The sequence below is a fragment of the Melanotaenia boesemani genome, unplaced genomic scaffold (assembly GCF_017639745.1).
Source record: "Melanotaenia boesemani isolate fMelBoe1 unplaced genomic scaffold, fMelBoe1.pri S9Exx1, whole genome shotgun sequence".
Classification (NCBI taxonomy): domain Eukaryota; kingdom Metazoa; phylum Chordata; class Actinopteri; order Atheriniformes; family Melanotaeniidae; genus Melanotaenia; species Melanotaenia boesemani.
Genome location: NW_024580591.1, coordinates 105,001 through 121,540, shown reverse-complemented (window position 1 = coordinate 121,540; position 16,540 = coordinate 105,001). Strand labels below are relative to the sequence as shown.

The 16,540-nt window shown below is 38.7% G+C and overlaps 2 protein-coding genes across 2 annotated transcripts; both read right to left on the bottom strand.

Moving 5' to 3' along the window:
• Positions 1-2,255: 2,255 nt before the first annotated feature.
• LOC121636111 lies at positions 2,256-9,068 on the bottom strand. The gene is made up of 2 exons (XM_041979416.1): positions 3,131-9,068; positions 2,256-3,063 (listed from the first exon to the last, which is right to left on the bottom strand). The coding sequence occupies exon 1, from the start codon at positions 9,024-9,026 to the stop codon at positions 3,324-3,326; it is 5,703 nt and encodes a 1,900-aa protein (XP_041835350.1). The 5' UTR covers positions 9,027-9,068; the 3' UTR covers positions 2,256-3,063; positions 3,131-3,323.
• A 766-nt stretch (positions 9,069-9,834) lies between these two features.
• LOC121636113 lies at positions 9,835-12,987 on the bottom strand (the record flags this gene model as incomplete). The annotated part of the gene is made up of 11 exons (XM_041979418.1): positions 9,835-9,843; positions 9,933-10,634; positions 11,039-11,092; positions 11,232-11,288; positions 11,383-11,421; positions 11,549-11,668; positions 11,778-11,810; positions 11,919-12,065; positions 12,201-12,266; positions 12,440-12,507; positions 12,660-12,987. Coding segments are annotated over 11 exons (1,623 nt in total), but the record flags the coding sequence as incomplete, so codon positions are not given.
• Between the last annotated feature and the right edge of the window lie 3,553 nt (positions 12,988-16,540).

The following is a 16,540-nucleotide window of genomic DNA, read 5'->3' as shown; positions in this document are numbered from 1 at the left end:
CTGACAACGGGGTGGCCGCCATCTTGGATTACACTGCCATTTGAACGAATTAGTCTGAGGGGGTTCGTCCGACTGACTCCAAACTTGGTGGGGACCTTCCTGACAAGTTGGGGACCAAACGCTCCTCAAATCTTTCTAATAGGAGAAAACATGTTACCGGGGCAACCGACGGAAAACGCTTTCTCGCCATGAAACACGGTTTAAACATATATCCATAGAAATAGATGGGATCTGCACCAAACTTGACAGTATTCATACATGTCACACCCCAACTCCAGCAAAGAACTCAATCGAACACCTGTTGCCATGGCAACGGGGTGGCCGCCATCTTGGATCTCATTGCCATTTGAAGGAACTAGTCTGAGGGGAATGGTCCGACCGACTCCAAACTCGGTGGGGACCTTCCTGACAAGTTGGGGACCAAACGCTCCTCACATCTTTCTAATAGCAGAAAGCGTGTTACCGTGGCAACCGACGGAAAATGACCTCGCCAAGAAACACGGTTTGCTCATATCTCCATAGAAAGAGATGGGATCTTCACCAAAGTTCACAGGATTCATATGTGTAACACCCCAAGTCCAGCAAAGAAGTCCATTAAACACCTGTTGCCATGGCAACCGACGGAAAATGACCTTCTCGCCATGAAACACGGTTTGCTCATATCTCCATAGAAATAGATGGGATCTCCACCAAACTTGACAGTATTCATACGTGTGACACCCCAAGTCCAGCAAAGTAGTCAATCAAACACCTGTTGCCATGGCAACTGGGTGCCCGCCATCTTGGATTTCACTGCCATTTCAACGAACTAGTCTGACGGGATTCGTGCGACAGACTCCAAACTTGGTGGGAACGTTACTGACAAGTTGGGGACCAAACGCTATTCAAATCTTTCTAATAGGAAAAATCCTGTAACCGTGGCAACCGACGGAAACAGCCTCCTCGCCATGAAACACGGGTTGATCACATCTCCATAGAAATACACGGGATCTTCACCAAACTTCACAGTATTCATACGTGTCACACCCCAAGTCCAGCAAACAAGTCAATTCAACACCTGTTGCCATGGCAACGGTGTACCCGCCATCTTGGATTTCACTGCCATTTCAACGAACTAGTCTGAGGGGATTCGTGCGATTGACTCCAAACTTGGTGGGAAGCTTCCTGACAAGTTGGGGACCAAACGCTCCTCAAATCTTTCTAATAGCAGAAAGCATGTTACCGTGGCAACAGACGGAAAAACGCCTTCTCGTCATGAAACACGGTTTGCTCATATCTCCATAGAAATACATGGGATCTGCACCAAAGTTCACAGTATTCATACCTGTGACACCCCAAGTCCAGCAAAGAAGTCAATCGAACACCTGTCGCCATGGGAACGGGGTGCCCACCATCTTGGATTTCACTGCCATCTTTTGCACTTTACACATCGTAGTTGAACGAACTAGTCTGAGGGGATTCGTGCAATTGACTCCAAACTTGGTGGGAAGCTTCCTGACAAGTTGGGGAGCAAATGCTATTCAAATCTATAGGATTATAGGAGAAAGCCTGTAACCGTGGCAACCACTTTAAAAAGCCTTCTTACCATGAAACACGGTTTGCTCAGATCTCCATAGGAATACATGGGAACTGTGCCAAAGTTGACAGGATTCATACTTGTTGGGTCCTTAATGCATTAGAAGAGCTGTTGCAATGGCAACATAGCATGTCAGCTAGCATATTAGCATGCTAGCAAAAAATGCTAACTAGGTATATTAAAATTTCCCTTTCTCAGCCAACCCTTTACCTTTACTAACAAGTTAACATGCTAGCAACACAAGCTAACTGGGTATATAAAAATATGTTTCAGCTAGCCAGTCTACCATCAGGCCTAGCATGTTAGCTAGCATGCTAGCATATTAGCATGCTAGCAAGAAATGCTAAGTAGGTATATCAAAATTTCTGTCTCTCTGCTAGCCATTTTACTAAATCGCCTAGCATGTTAGGTAGCATGCTAGCATATTAGCAGAAAAATGGTACATTCTTAGCTAGCCATTTTACCATGTTACATAGCATGTTAGCACACTATCTAGGCTGCTAGCAATACATGCTACGTAGGCACAATTGCATGCCAGATAGATGAAGGTATTTTAGCATATCACACAAACACCCCATAAAACATGCTGTATAGATTCAAAGTAATTTATTCATATTGCAACAAATTAGAACACAACTTAGTAAAACACTGTCTTCCATCTGGTTGAACAACTTGCTGCCAACTGCGACATCAGTGTCCTAGGGAAATGACAAAAAGGTATCAGTGTGCATATGTGTATATACATACATGCACACGCACACAATCACATTCCACAATGTATTCTTCTGAACATCAGTTCTCTTTTAAATCTAGTAAAACATCATTAAAACAGGTTTGGATCATTATAACACAAGCAATACTATTGCTGCAGGCTGGTCAATGCCTAACAGATACACAGCTACTATGCCCCTTTAATAACAGTAAACACACACTGCCACTATTGAATATTAATTTATGAAGCCTCAGGTTACAGCTTTTTTCATGCTCTTCTTAGGCTCAATCACAATCAGCCCTTTGGTCCAACAGAGCTCAGCTTAACTGTTCATCATTGGCTTCTGTCAAGTGAAAAAAACTGCTAAAATCTAAAAACTGCAAAATAAATACAACAGACCCACAGTATAATACATATAAACCAGCCAGATAGAAACAAAAAACCTGAGATTAATTCTTTTAAATAACAAAGACTTTCTGAAGAGTGAAAGAGTGTGAGTGAATAAACTAACTGTGTGTAGGATAGTGAGTAGTTAAATGTACTTATACGTACCTTAGCCGCCGTCACTTGATTACCCCTGTAATTAACTTTAAACACAGCAGTTACATACAACTAAAATTATATCATTAAATAAAACCCACAGAACAAGAGGCACAATCCTAAAACAACATATAACTAATTAACCACACTGAGGGCATGAGCTACAAAACCTGTATTACCAACTTTGCCATTTGGTCACTACATTTAACAACTTTTCAAGCCTCTTTAACTATTTCTTCTTAATACAACAACCAACAACAAATTTACTCACTATTCCCACATTTTCAGTACGTTCTCTGGACAGGAAGCACAGAATACCTTTGAAAATGGACTTACGTTGTACTGGTGTAAAGGATATCAACAGGGGACAAAATTTACTGACTACATACAAATTATTCAAAACAGGGAACTCAGATGAAGAACAGCACATTTAATACATTTCGATTACATTTATTTTAAAAAATGTAAAATTAAGTTTTAAGCATTTGGGCTGTCTTACTTAAAAGAACATATAATGCCCTCATGATCACTAAAATATGTAGGCACCACTAGCGCTTCTACTCTATAATTACTATTTTTTACGTAAACATGATCAATTAAGGTGCCTTTCTCTGTTGTGGCTGTTGACACATGTTGCTCATATCCTCTGTCTGTCATTTTCTGACAAATTGTTGAGGACTTCAAAATGTCCTCATTGAAATCGCCCAAAACAACAATGGTTCCACTTTGTGACTCTAACACATTTAACAATTCTTCAAAATGCCTGAAAAAGAGAGACACAGGATATGATGGTGGCCTGTAAATGGCTGCTATTAAAATGTTGTATGTGACACATTTTACAGCTAAACACTCAATATTTAAACCTGCAACTGTGACACTTTCAAATTCTACATTACTGTCACAGTACATGCCAACGCCACCATGTTGTTGGCCTTTAAGGGAAATTAACACTGGATTATCGCTATAATAGGCTAAACTACGTGGGGCATTACTAAACCTATAACCAGTGATTTCTACAGAATCTAAGCTAACATCAGCAGGTATCCATGTCTCTGTCACAGCAATACAGTTAGGCTGCAAATGCTGTGCACAGTGGGCCAAATCTGAGACATGGTGATTTAAACTTTGAACATTCATTAGAAATAATCTAAAACCCTCTTTTACTACTGTGTGGCTTTCAGTTATAAATGGTGGCATATTAGCAATCGCCTGTTCAATGTTGGCATTACAATAAACAGCCTTCTCTTTAAAGTCCTGAATAATTAAACCAGACAGGCTTCTAACTCTGCTTAATGCCACATATGCCTGTCCTGGTGCAAAGACCTTAGCTAAAGAGACAACAGCACTATCTACTGTAAGGCCCTGTACTTTGTGTACAGTACAGGCCCAAGCTAACTTTAAAGGAAACTGTCGTCTCATGCCTTTTTTATTGGCTCTCTCTTCCTGAGGTTCAATTGGTACTGAACCCATTAACTCTGCTGATGCATAAATGGTTTGTTTCCTCGTCTTTATGCCTACCTTATCATCATCAAATTTTACATATACTTTGAGAGGAAACATATTTTTTTCAGGCTGTTCTATGTATATCACTGTGCCACATACACCATTTACTAAACCGTCATTTACATCGATGTTTTGAGACAACATGACTCGAGCATTTTTACCCAATAACAGCTCTCTTTGTAAAGCTGTTTTCTTGGCCCTAATGTGATGATCTGGCTTTAACTCTAATTTACCAGTTTTTTTATTATAACCAAAGTCCTGTGCAGTTATAAGTATGTGGTCAGGACATATGCTCATTAACTGTTCCTCATTATATTCATCAACCTGGGAATTTGTAGCAAAGATATGTAAGGCTGTGCTCTCTTCACCTGTTTCACACCGTTTTAAGACGTTTATATCGTCAGCTAACATTGGCGTACCTTTTCTATGCGTTCGCATTCTATTTAATATTCGCGCAAAGACTTCATCTTTTTGCCTAACGATTGTTTTTAACTCAACAAGCTCAAATAAACTAGACCACAAGTTCATTTGTACGTCTTGTACATACAACGCTTTCCCCTTTACTGGGGGCAACTGATAAAAATCTCCGACCGCGATTATGCTGACATTACCGAAGGGGTTATAGTCACCAGTTTGTTTGATTTGTCTTAACCTGCCATGGATGTAAGCCAATAGATTATGATTGACCATGGAGATTTCATCAATTATGACTATCTGCAAATCACTATATTTAACACGCAAAGAATTGAGCTTTTCCTCACTCAGAGGTGTGTAAGGTAGGCTCACGTCTTTGCCAATGCCAAATGTACTGTGGATAGTCGCTGCCTTTAAATTATAAGCAGCTATTCCAGTCGGAGCCGTTAATAAAACACAAATGTTATCTGGATTCTGACAAGTTGGTGACAATAACCTTGTGGCCTCGTATTGAATCGCTTTAACTAGGTAGCTCTTTCCAACTCCAGCTCCTCCAGATATAAACACATGGAGGGGTTCTGGGTTTCTACCATTGACTTTATCTAAACACCAGTTACGGATTTTATAGAAGACTGACAGCTGCTTCTCATTCAGAGATCTAATTAATTCTAAGCCCTCACTCCTACTCATTACATTATTATTCTTTTCTAATTGACACACCTGATCATTCCTAACAGCCAAATCTGGAATGTTGTCTACGAGTTCCCGACCTATTTCTTCTGCATCTTCCGCAGGTGTCTGTTCTTTTTCTCTAATTTCTTCTTGACACTCTAAACGTTCTACTTCTTTTTCGGGGCACAGATTTCCCCAGGCAACTTCAGGGCCACCCTCATTTTCAAGTTTCTTTTGCAACTCTTCTAATTCTTCTGAATCTTCTACCTCGAATTTGTTCCTATTCGTATCGACGACAGATTTCACGGTATGTTCTGATCCATCACTAAAGATCACGGAACCATTTTCATAAAATTGTTCAAACGTTTCGCAATCAGCAGCTTTTAAGTCATCTTCTACGCGGTATGGCAGAAACAACTGTAACTGGCTTTTAAAATATAATTCGGGGTTTTTTGTTTTTGAAAAGCGCGCATAACGAACTACAGCGGGTTTTGTTCGTGTTCTTTTAAGAATTAATCCTAATCCCCTTTGCAATTGAATCGCATTCTTTGACTTTTCATTTCCTTTTAAAAGACGATATTCAGACACAAATGTTGCGATGCACATGTCATTAAAAGTGCTATTATTAGGCCTACTTCTATAACGGTCTACGATACTAACCATCCACACATCATCTCCTGTTAGCCCACATTCTTGGATAACACTAATTGGTTTACTCATTTTAACTATTTTGTCCCCTGTTGGTATAAACTCTACTTTACGCGAATTCTCCTTCAAATGCATTCCCGTTAATCTATAAACTGCTTCTTGAGCAGACACGTCGCGACTGTTTAGATAAACGCTGCCAATTTGTTTCAGTGCCTCTTTTGCACTGACGTTGTCATCTTTTGTTGCTTCTTTATGAGCTTTACTAAGCAACAATCCTACCTCTTTTTCTGATTTGCTAATGTATGAAATAATATATACTATAACGGCGTACGCGTCTGTCACAAATTGAATATCTAAATTTGCATTCCAGCATTTTAATAGAGACTTGTTATATGGATTAATCCATGCTTCGTTAATGTCTCTTTTATATACAATTTGGGTTTTATTCATATTTAGACGTTTGTAACATATTTCAAATATTTGCTGATTGATATTTAAACTATGAAACAACTCATCTAAACTATTAAACGTCTTGTTCTCATCTTTTAACGCCTTTTTCACTGACTCCAGAGTGCGTACTGCCAAATCCTTATCAACCTTTAGCAGATTATAGTAGTACTCATTTCCACATGTGCACTGTTTTCCTTCGTATTTTTGATCGAACCTATTCTTACATTTATCACACTCATTTGTAGTATTCAAATGAACATTAACAAGAAATGTCCTACCTGACGCTGGTCTGGGAAAATTAAAGCGACATTCAGTGCCACCTTTCTTACAGCTTTTTGAATGCCTCTTTGAATGTTGCTGCACAGATGTGACCATCTCCAATAACGTCTCATCCTGTGCTGGTAGCTCACATGTTACGTACTTATCAATAAAAGCTACCACTTCTTCGTCTTTGTTTGTATTAATTTTAGGCGCATTTTCAATCCAGAAAAGACAGTGCACATGAGGACTCCCGCGACACTGAAACTCCACCCGATAAAAGTAATCAATAATTTTTCCTATGGGATTTGAAGGAGACATAAGGACCTCCTTCAAAAAACAGTGCCAGCGGAAATCAAACATTCTGGCGGCAGTGACAGGATTACGACGCAACAGATCGCATCTATCGGTCCACTCTAACTCTTCCAATGTCTGTGTTCGACCTTCCTGTTTTAAAATTGTTTTAAGAAGGTTTTGCCATCTCAGATCCGCGGAAGAGAATGAACAAAACCACGTGGGAATCCCAAGTTGCCGAACACAAGCCATCAGGTCTTTCTGTACTCCCTGCCAAAATGCTGGAGTCCCTCTAATAGGCTTAAGAAATCTAAAACCGTCATCTACATCCAACAACTGCTTCAAGGACTCCTCCTTTTCTACACTCACCTCACCTCCTTTACCTTTTCTTAATGCTATACTTACTTTAGAGACAACCTGATCTACCTCAGACATGTACTGAGCAAAGAAAATATACTCTACATTCTGAGCAAACCTTCTATCCGCATGTAAAATTCGGTTATTAAAATAACGGCACAACGACAAATTATATACACGGCTTTCATGGTACATATTACGACCTCGAGGAAACAACACTGGGAAACACTTTGCTTCATTTTCTCGATCTGTCAACAACTTAACTGGATTATTACCCTCAGCTGGTGCAACATTAACTATACTGTCAAAATACTGATCTAGAACTTCCTGACCAATATCTACAGGCATTAGACACGTATCTGAAAACATGCAATGTTGCTGTCGATCATGCAGCAACTCATCATCTTCTACATCATCCCCAGTACTCTCAACTATTTCTGCATTGTCCTTCTCTTCATCCTCAGGTTGCTCTAAGACACACAACTCATTAACCCATTCCTCATTAAAATCTATGTCTTTATAAAACTTATTTGATTGCTTTAAAAACCGTAAAGCTTGCCTAATATGCATTGTATCCACAAACTCATACTGATAATGGCCTTTATAAGTTAACTTACGTTTTAATTTTACTGCCAATAAAGACCCCTCCATATTTGATCGGGGCAACATTTTAGATGTTTGAACTACGTTGGATGGAACGCAGGTTACTGGTCCATGAACTCCATTTTGGCCACCTTTGGGTAATGCAAGCATTTTCATGAACGGAATATTTAAAGCAATCAAATGTTGTTCTAACCTATTCAAACAAGCCAATTCTGGGGGAACCGGATCTACTACCAAATTATTTGTTACACTTTCAGCAGGCATTTGCTCATGTGAAATTTTATGATGACAAGTGTAACAAATCCAAAGATGCCCTCTACTTGAAGCCATAATCTGACACGGCTGAACACAATCCTCCCTACATTCATGTAAATAGTCGGTTCTAATACACCTATCTGCCAAAGAAGCTATGGCCGCAGTCTTGTTATACGCATCCTTTCTACAACTTAACACCTGATGTGGAAACAACAGCCTGAAACAGACACAACAGATATACTCAGGACCATGTTCAACTTTGTCTAAAAACCTCTCAGTGAAAAACTCAATATTCTGTGTTTTGTCTTTATCTTTAATTTCTTGCCTCTTTGATTTTACAACTCTTTTAACTATTTCTCTGTGACGCGCATCTTTTGCATATCTTATTTTGCTTCGGTCTTTCTGATTTTCACGGTGACGCGCATCTAATGCATATCTTATTTTTTTTTGGTCTTTCACATTTTCACAGTGACGCGCATCTAGTACATATCTTACTTTTCTTCGGTCTTTCATATTTTCACGGTGACGCGCATCTAGTGCATATCTTATTTTTTTTTGGTCTTTCATATTTTCACGGTGACGCGCATCTAGTGCATATCTTATTTTTTTTTGGTCTTTCACATTTTCACGGTGACGCGCATCTAGTGCATATCTTATTTTTTTTCGGTCTTTCGCATTTTCACGGTGACGCGCATCTAGTGCATATTTTATTTTATTCATATTCCTAATTTGGGTTCTTCTCATTACTTTATTATATTTAGAAATATATACACCGCGCTCTATGTCCTTTTTGCTAACTGACGTGTCACTTTCAGATGAAGCATCTCTAATTAAATCTTTGCCTGACAATCTAGTACGACGCGCGTCGGAAACATTTTCTTTACAGTACCCATAACAACTTTCTAGTTTGGGTTCTTTAACGCAAACTACGGTTTCATAATGACTACCACGGCAGTTTTCTAAATAAATGGATTTCTCTGACACACAACTGCTACTGCATCCATATTTTAGCCAACGACCACCAATAAATGTAAAGACATTAATACCTAATAAATCTGCTGTGGCTTGTATTTCGAATTCTGTCGCCCAGCTGCTAACGTAACGCATTTTTGATTTGTCTACATAATCTGCCACAGAGGAATAACCTTCTCTCAAACTACTTTGATATTTTAAATCATTTTTCATTAAATATTTAACAACCGCTCTCCTAATTTTGATGTGATGCTTTTGTGTGCCACTCACTGCCTGAGAAACGGCCCTAAAATAGCAGCTACCATCACCAACTATGTCTCTATTTTGGCACGGAACGCCTAACTCGCCAACACGACTAGACGCAGCGCTATTTACACTTTCATGCTCTATATTTAATTTGGTACACAAACTTTGACAAGTATTTTCACAGAGAGGGTTAAACATAAGTTTTTCATGTCCTTCACTGACTACTTCCACATCTGAACTAATCTGCCGACTTAACAAAACCTGTTCCTCAACAGCAAACTCTTCATCTGAAACAACCATCGAATCATTAATACGACCTTTTTTTGGCGTATGTTTAGATGGGCTGGAAAGGCCAACTTCATAACAATCTGCTGACAGCTGACGTTTTACACGTTGCTTATTGCCATCATCAGATTCACACTCCCTACTCACATCAACGCCATTTATTTCAAAAGGCTTGCTACTACCCCCAAACATCACTGCCAAACAACTAAAGTGATCAAACACCTCCCTGATGGAACCAAAGTACAAAACTACACTGGTACCATTAACATCCACCATGCCAGTAGCACTGCGTGAATGAGAATCAACAACAGCAAACCTACCACTAGCAGAAATGACCGCACATGTATTTGAACACAAGGTCAAAAGACATGTCTGGTACTGAGATAACATCCTTTCCAGCCCATCTTCTAGAGTGACATATGCTCCACACTCAATGAACTCTCCTTCAGTCACAGTGACATCACCACTGACAGTCTCGGGGAACGCAAACTTAAAGTTCTGCCAGTATAAAACGTGCTCTTTCGGCAACTCTGGGATCATCAAAAAGTCTTCTCCTGGAGGAATTATACCATCGTCCTTCAGATGCGTATAGAGCTGATCTCCTAACCACAGAGCTAAATCTAAATCTTCTGTCTTCCAATCAAACACACTAGACACCGTATGTCTGGCCAAACTAACCAACCCTATCGCCATACACTGAACTCCCGGATTTCTAAACCGACTGTGCCCCTGGTGAACTGAACCCCTAACAACATCAACATTACCCATACTCACCTCACTTACCTTCGCAGTAGTTGCCTCATCTTCATCAGTAGAAGACAACACACCCGGGCTCTGTGTTGTCTCAACCTAACCATAAAGGATATCAACATGCAATGGGCTCTAATCACTGTCATGTGTAATAAACTGCTGTCTGTGCACTGACATTTGTTCTCTGTCATGCTGAGTATGTGCAAAATTGATACTTTAAAACAATTTAGCAAAACCCCTAAATCAGGGGTGGCCAACGTCGGTCCTCCAGACCGGTTTTACATGCATCCCTGCACCAACACACCTGACTTAAACTAATGAGTCATTGTGCAGATCCTTTTAGGCTGTAGGATTCATTTAATTTGAGTCAGGTGTGTTGGTGCAGGGATGTATGTAAAACCTGCAGGATTCACCCCTGCCCTAAATACATGAAAAATGTGTTTTTTACTTAATTAACAAATAATATATACTTTACACATATTGTTCATGTAAATGGTACTCACCGTCCTCTCGTCAGTGCGGCCAGAAGGGACCGGATGCCTGGACGTTGCCCCGACCTCAAGACAGAAATTGCAAAGACACATCTTCAGAGATGAAACATACATATATATATGATACATGTAGACATATATATATACACATATACACACACACATATAAAAATACACAAATCTTAAGCACAATTACATTTCTTACCTTCTTCGACTCCAGAGCGGCCTTGGAGTCAGAAGAAATCCCTCGGCTGGATGCGGCCTCAAATAGAAAAGAAACGAAAACAAAGTTTATTTCACTTCACAAACACAGGAAAAATAATAAATACAAAGATTTATTTCCAAAATCTACTTACCCTTCGAGTCCTCTTGGAGTGGTGTTTCACACGCAGCGTCTGTCCAAAATGATATGGACACAGAACACATTTAGCGTTATAGAAGTCTATCGTTAATCATTTAGACTTTCAGAATAAAACATTTTATGATAACCCCTAAACACATGTTTGTCTGGATGCAATTTACCTTTGGCGGTGAAACACCAGCAAAGTCAGCAGGAGATGTCAGATTTGATGGAGAAACCTTCTCCATCTCCTCCAACATCTCACTGCTGAACAGCACAGGATTCAGGGGGATGCCAGCCGGCTAGAAATACAGAAACAGATATACACAAGCGTTGAATTTTACTGCTTTAACCATTGAACTTCCAGCAAATATTACACTTCATGTTTTTCTATACAAATATCATACGAACCTCCCGCTGAACTGCACTGCATCCTCCAGAGGACTGAAAGAGAAAAAATATATAGAAAAAATAAACAAAGGGGATTTTGGTCTGTGAAAAATCAATCAAATGTGAGTCTGACAGCTGTGACATTTCATGCCATATTATTACCTTGCCGCTCGGACCAACGACAGTCCACTCCTCGGGGCCAGGGCTGCGACGCACCCTCACCTCTCCCTTCACAACCACACGGGGAGTGAAGCGAGAAGGTGGGGATGGACGAGACACCGGCGGGGCTGGCGGCACGGTCTCCAGTTGCTTCAATCAAAAAATAAAGACATAATCATTAACAATGTGCCTTTTCCACACTTGGTCAGCAGCCAAAATTACATCAAGTGAATGCTTGCATATATTTCATAAGACGATTTAACAGTTTAAAATTAAAAGGACAACCGTGTAAGCAACCGTCCACAGCAGCTGGGCGAAGATCTCCATGCCGACGTCATCACTCAGGTGGACCTACGAGGACGACATTCATGAAATGTATCTTTTTCCACAAAATCTCTCACTAGATACACACAGCTCTACACAGATAGTCCATCATCTCAAGATCAGAAGGTCCTGGATTCCATCTCAGCCTCTGACATGAACACGATTGCATCAAACCATGACAAGAAAAATGATCTACTTACACCATCGCGACTCCACAGGTTGAGACACTGCCGGGGGAAGTGGTCCGCGATGTGGAAGTACTTCACAGCTTTAACAAAAACACATAGCAGAGCTCTTTATGCTTGTAAAACAACAGAATTTAGACATCTATATACGACTACACTGAAGATAAACTACAGCCATATTTCTGATGTAATCTGCGATAAACATACAACAGCGCAGGCACATATTTTCACGTACCCATGCGGGCTGCCACCCGGTGGAACTCCTGGCGGTAGAGCTCTTGCAGGGAGTCCTCAACGGTCAACCTCGGAGGAAAGTCCAGCACACACACCTTCGGCCAGCGACTGCAGACGGTGGCTAGGTACCGCTGGAAGTCTGCAGCCGCACGACCGATGGTGTGCTTGGCGGTCAAGTCGTTGCTCGGAGCCAAGACGCACACCAAGTCGGGATCCTGAGGCACCTCAGCATGAAGCACCTCAGTTCTCAACTCGGTGGCGCTTGCCCCCGGCGTTGACATGAACCCCCACGCCAGACGACCCTCAGGCAACCGCACGATGCCGTCTAAAAGACAAAGAAAGTTTCTACTGTATTTGTTTGTCTGTGTAACATTTTATAAAATACATTAATACAGTACATTAATACTTTATTGAATTTAATTGAAATATATTATATATTGAAAAAAATATAAGTACATACCTGCAAGGCTTCGAAGATGGGAGTCACCAATAGCAAAAACCACCTGAATGAAAAGATGTTGGTATTTTTAGCACCGTGTATTGTTCACTTGGGTTTTCATTACGTTAGTATATTTCAAACACAGCATTACCTTTTTGCCGTGGGACTCCGGCGGAAGAACCAACTTGTGCTGCCGCCCGGTGAGCACCGACACCTCCCACCTCTTCACCTTGTGCCGGTGCCCAGTGCCACGCGCTACAGACATACAGAAAAAAACAGATCAGTACAATCACAGAATATGTGCACACTTGATTGTCAATCACTGAATCACAACCAATTAAAAATGCTTGGATACATACGTGCACAGCGGTCCATGGGAACCTGAGGAGAAACGTCAAGGGTCCGTCTGTCCGCAGCGCTCCTCCTCGCTGCCTGCGAAATCCTGAAGTTCTTCTTCCTCGGCATCTCTAGAAAAAAAAACAACCCACACACACACGCACCCTGGCACGCACACACAAACACACACCCAACAGAGAGCAACACACCCACTCACACAAACAATCTTACACAAGTACTGGAAAACAGAGACAAAATAAGTTAGACTATATATATATATATATATATATATATATATATATATATATATATATATATATATATATACACAAACATACATATGATAGATATTGATAATTATCAAAACATTTAAAAACATTAAACATTAGTATTGGTCTGGCCATTTTATGCTATTGCGCAATAGGGTTGTGCATCTTCACAGTCTATCATGTAGTTTAAAACTACAGTTATTACTTCCTCCTAACCAATCACAAACGGAGACCAAGGCATGTTCAATCATCAAGCCATACCCCTCTCAAAACACAACAGACATGTGAATGAATGATGTGGGACTCCACAAGACCAAAGAAAAGGTAGTTCACACACATTTATGGATAATGAAAAAGGAGCATAATCAGTATGGAGGACGTAAAGTGACACAATCAATTAATTAAATATATCATCCAATAATTATTTAAATGTGTCATTAAATAATGAAAATGATAATTAAACACATAAATGTGTTATTAAATGTATCATTAATTAATTAAAATACAAACGAATATATGTAAAACATTTATAATTATTTAATAAATAATTATATGTATATTAAATTATATTGCCACTGAGCAATGCTTGTAACACAGAATGATCGAACCACGAACTTGTATGTCACACCTCACTAATCTAAGTGTAAGAACTATCATGATAAAGGCTTTTAGCAGAGGGAATCACCCCATTATCACAGTAAAAAGGCCTTAAATGTTTAGCAAATAAGGAGCTTAAACCAGAAACACACTGCAATAAACCAGCAAACATGATCCTAAAAAAACATATAACACCAGAGAAATAAATAGTGAAATAGAGAAATAATTATATGTTTTTACACATATTCATTTGTACTTTAATTCATTAATGATACATTTAATAACACATTTATGTGTTTAATTATCATTTTTCATTATTTAATAACACATTTATGTATGTCATTATCATTTTAATTATATAATGACACATTTAAGTAATTATTGAATTATATATTTAATTAATTTATTTGTGTACCTTTATATCCTCCATAAATCAGAAGTGGCAAATTCATAATTAAATTATATTGCCACTGAGACATGTAACACAGAATGATCGAACCACGAACTTGTATGTCACACCTCACTAATCTATATGTAATAACTATCATGATAAAGAATTTTAGCAGAGGGAATCACCCCATTATCACAGTAAAAACGGCATTAAATGTTTAGCAAATAAGGAGCTTAAACCAGAAACACACTGCAATAAACCAGCAAACATGATTCTAAAAAAAACATATAACACCAGAGAAATAATTATATGTTTTTACACATATTCATTTGTATTTTAATTAATTAATGATACATTTAATAACACATTTATGTATGTCATTATCATTTTAATTATATAATGACACATTTAAGTAATTATTAAATGATATATTTAATTAATTTATTTGTGTACCTTTATATCCTCCATAAATCAGAAGTGGCAAATTCATAATTAAATTATATTGCCACTGAGACATGTAACACAGAATGATCGAACCACGAACTTGTATGTCACACCTCACTAATGTAAGTGTAAGAACTATCATGATAAAGTATTTTAGCAGAGGGAATCACCCCATTATTACAGTAAAAATGGCCTTAAATGTTTAGCAAATAAGGAGCTTAAATGAGAAACACAGTGCAATAAACCAGCAAACAGAAACATGATCCTAAAAAAAAAAAAAAAAAAAAAAAAAAAAACACCAGCTAACCTAGCTTGCTTCTCCGAAATATATATAATTGGGATTTATTTTACTAAATATTCGATTGCTTTGGACAGTAGTGTTAACACATTATTATTTTAGTTCACTTTAAATAATAATAATAGTGATAAACTATCATTTTAATGCAGAGTATTTAACAGGTTACACGTCACATTAATCCACTTCGACCTGCTGTAAGCTAACACGGTGTACAAAAAAGTTTCTTTTCCATTAATAAAAATCTTAAACTTACCAAGCAAAGCCACAAACACGTCCGAGAAGCTGAATAGGTTGTCCTGGATCGAAAAGGTCGAAGTTTGCTGGATAAATCCACAAGAGTGCAAAAGTTTTTCAGTCTGCTTTCAACTAGACGTCCTGTCCGGTCAGAGCTGAGCTGAAAAGACCAAGGCTCGTTTACAGTCACACAAAATGTCGGACGGAAAATGCATCTTTCAAAAATCATCCAATCAGAGTTATGATCCTTGTCAACACGCAGTCACTTGGTTCCTGTAGCCCCTAAAAGCCATGCGCATAAAGTCCGTTTTGATTTGACAAATAGACACGAAGACCGGGAGAGAATTGCGGTGTGGAGGTCCTAACAGTGCAAGAAAAAAACAAAGAGGCTGATTAAACAAAACTCCGCAAAAAATGGATAAACAAAAAAGAAATAATAACATACAATATAAGGAAATATTTTTTAGGTTGCTGTGGTGACTGCAGGTAGTCACGTGATCTGCGGCAGTGTAATGTTTTAGATTACATTTTAACCCACTTTCAGGTCCTCAACTTGGACAAGTGGCTGCAGATGCTTCGAATGATGACTGCCATTTTATTACCCTAATGTATAGAAGGCAACACTATTATATCACTATATAATACCTAATACCATTCACTTTTTCTTATGTGAGCTTAAAAATAATTACATCTGTAACCCTGTTTATTGTTCTAACCATAAAACTAAATAAATAAAACTATTGTTAAATATGAACTGACATAAGCAGAATAACTGAATAATTAATATTTTTTTTTACAATCACATCTTTTTTTTTTTTTTTTTAACTAATATTATGACTTATATCCAGCAGGACCAAGCTGTCTTTTCATTAAT

Coding starts and splice junctions, on each gene's coding strand:
- LOC121636111 (XM_041979416.1), bottom strand. CDS start 9,026: ATGAGAAGAACCCAAATTAGGAATATGAATAAAATAAAATATGCACTA.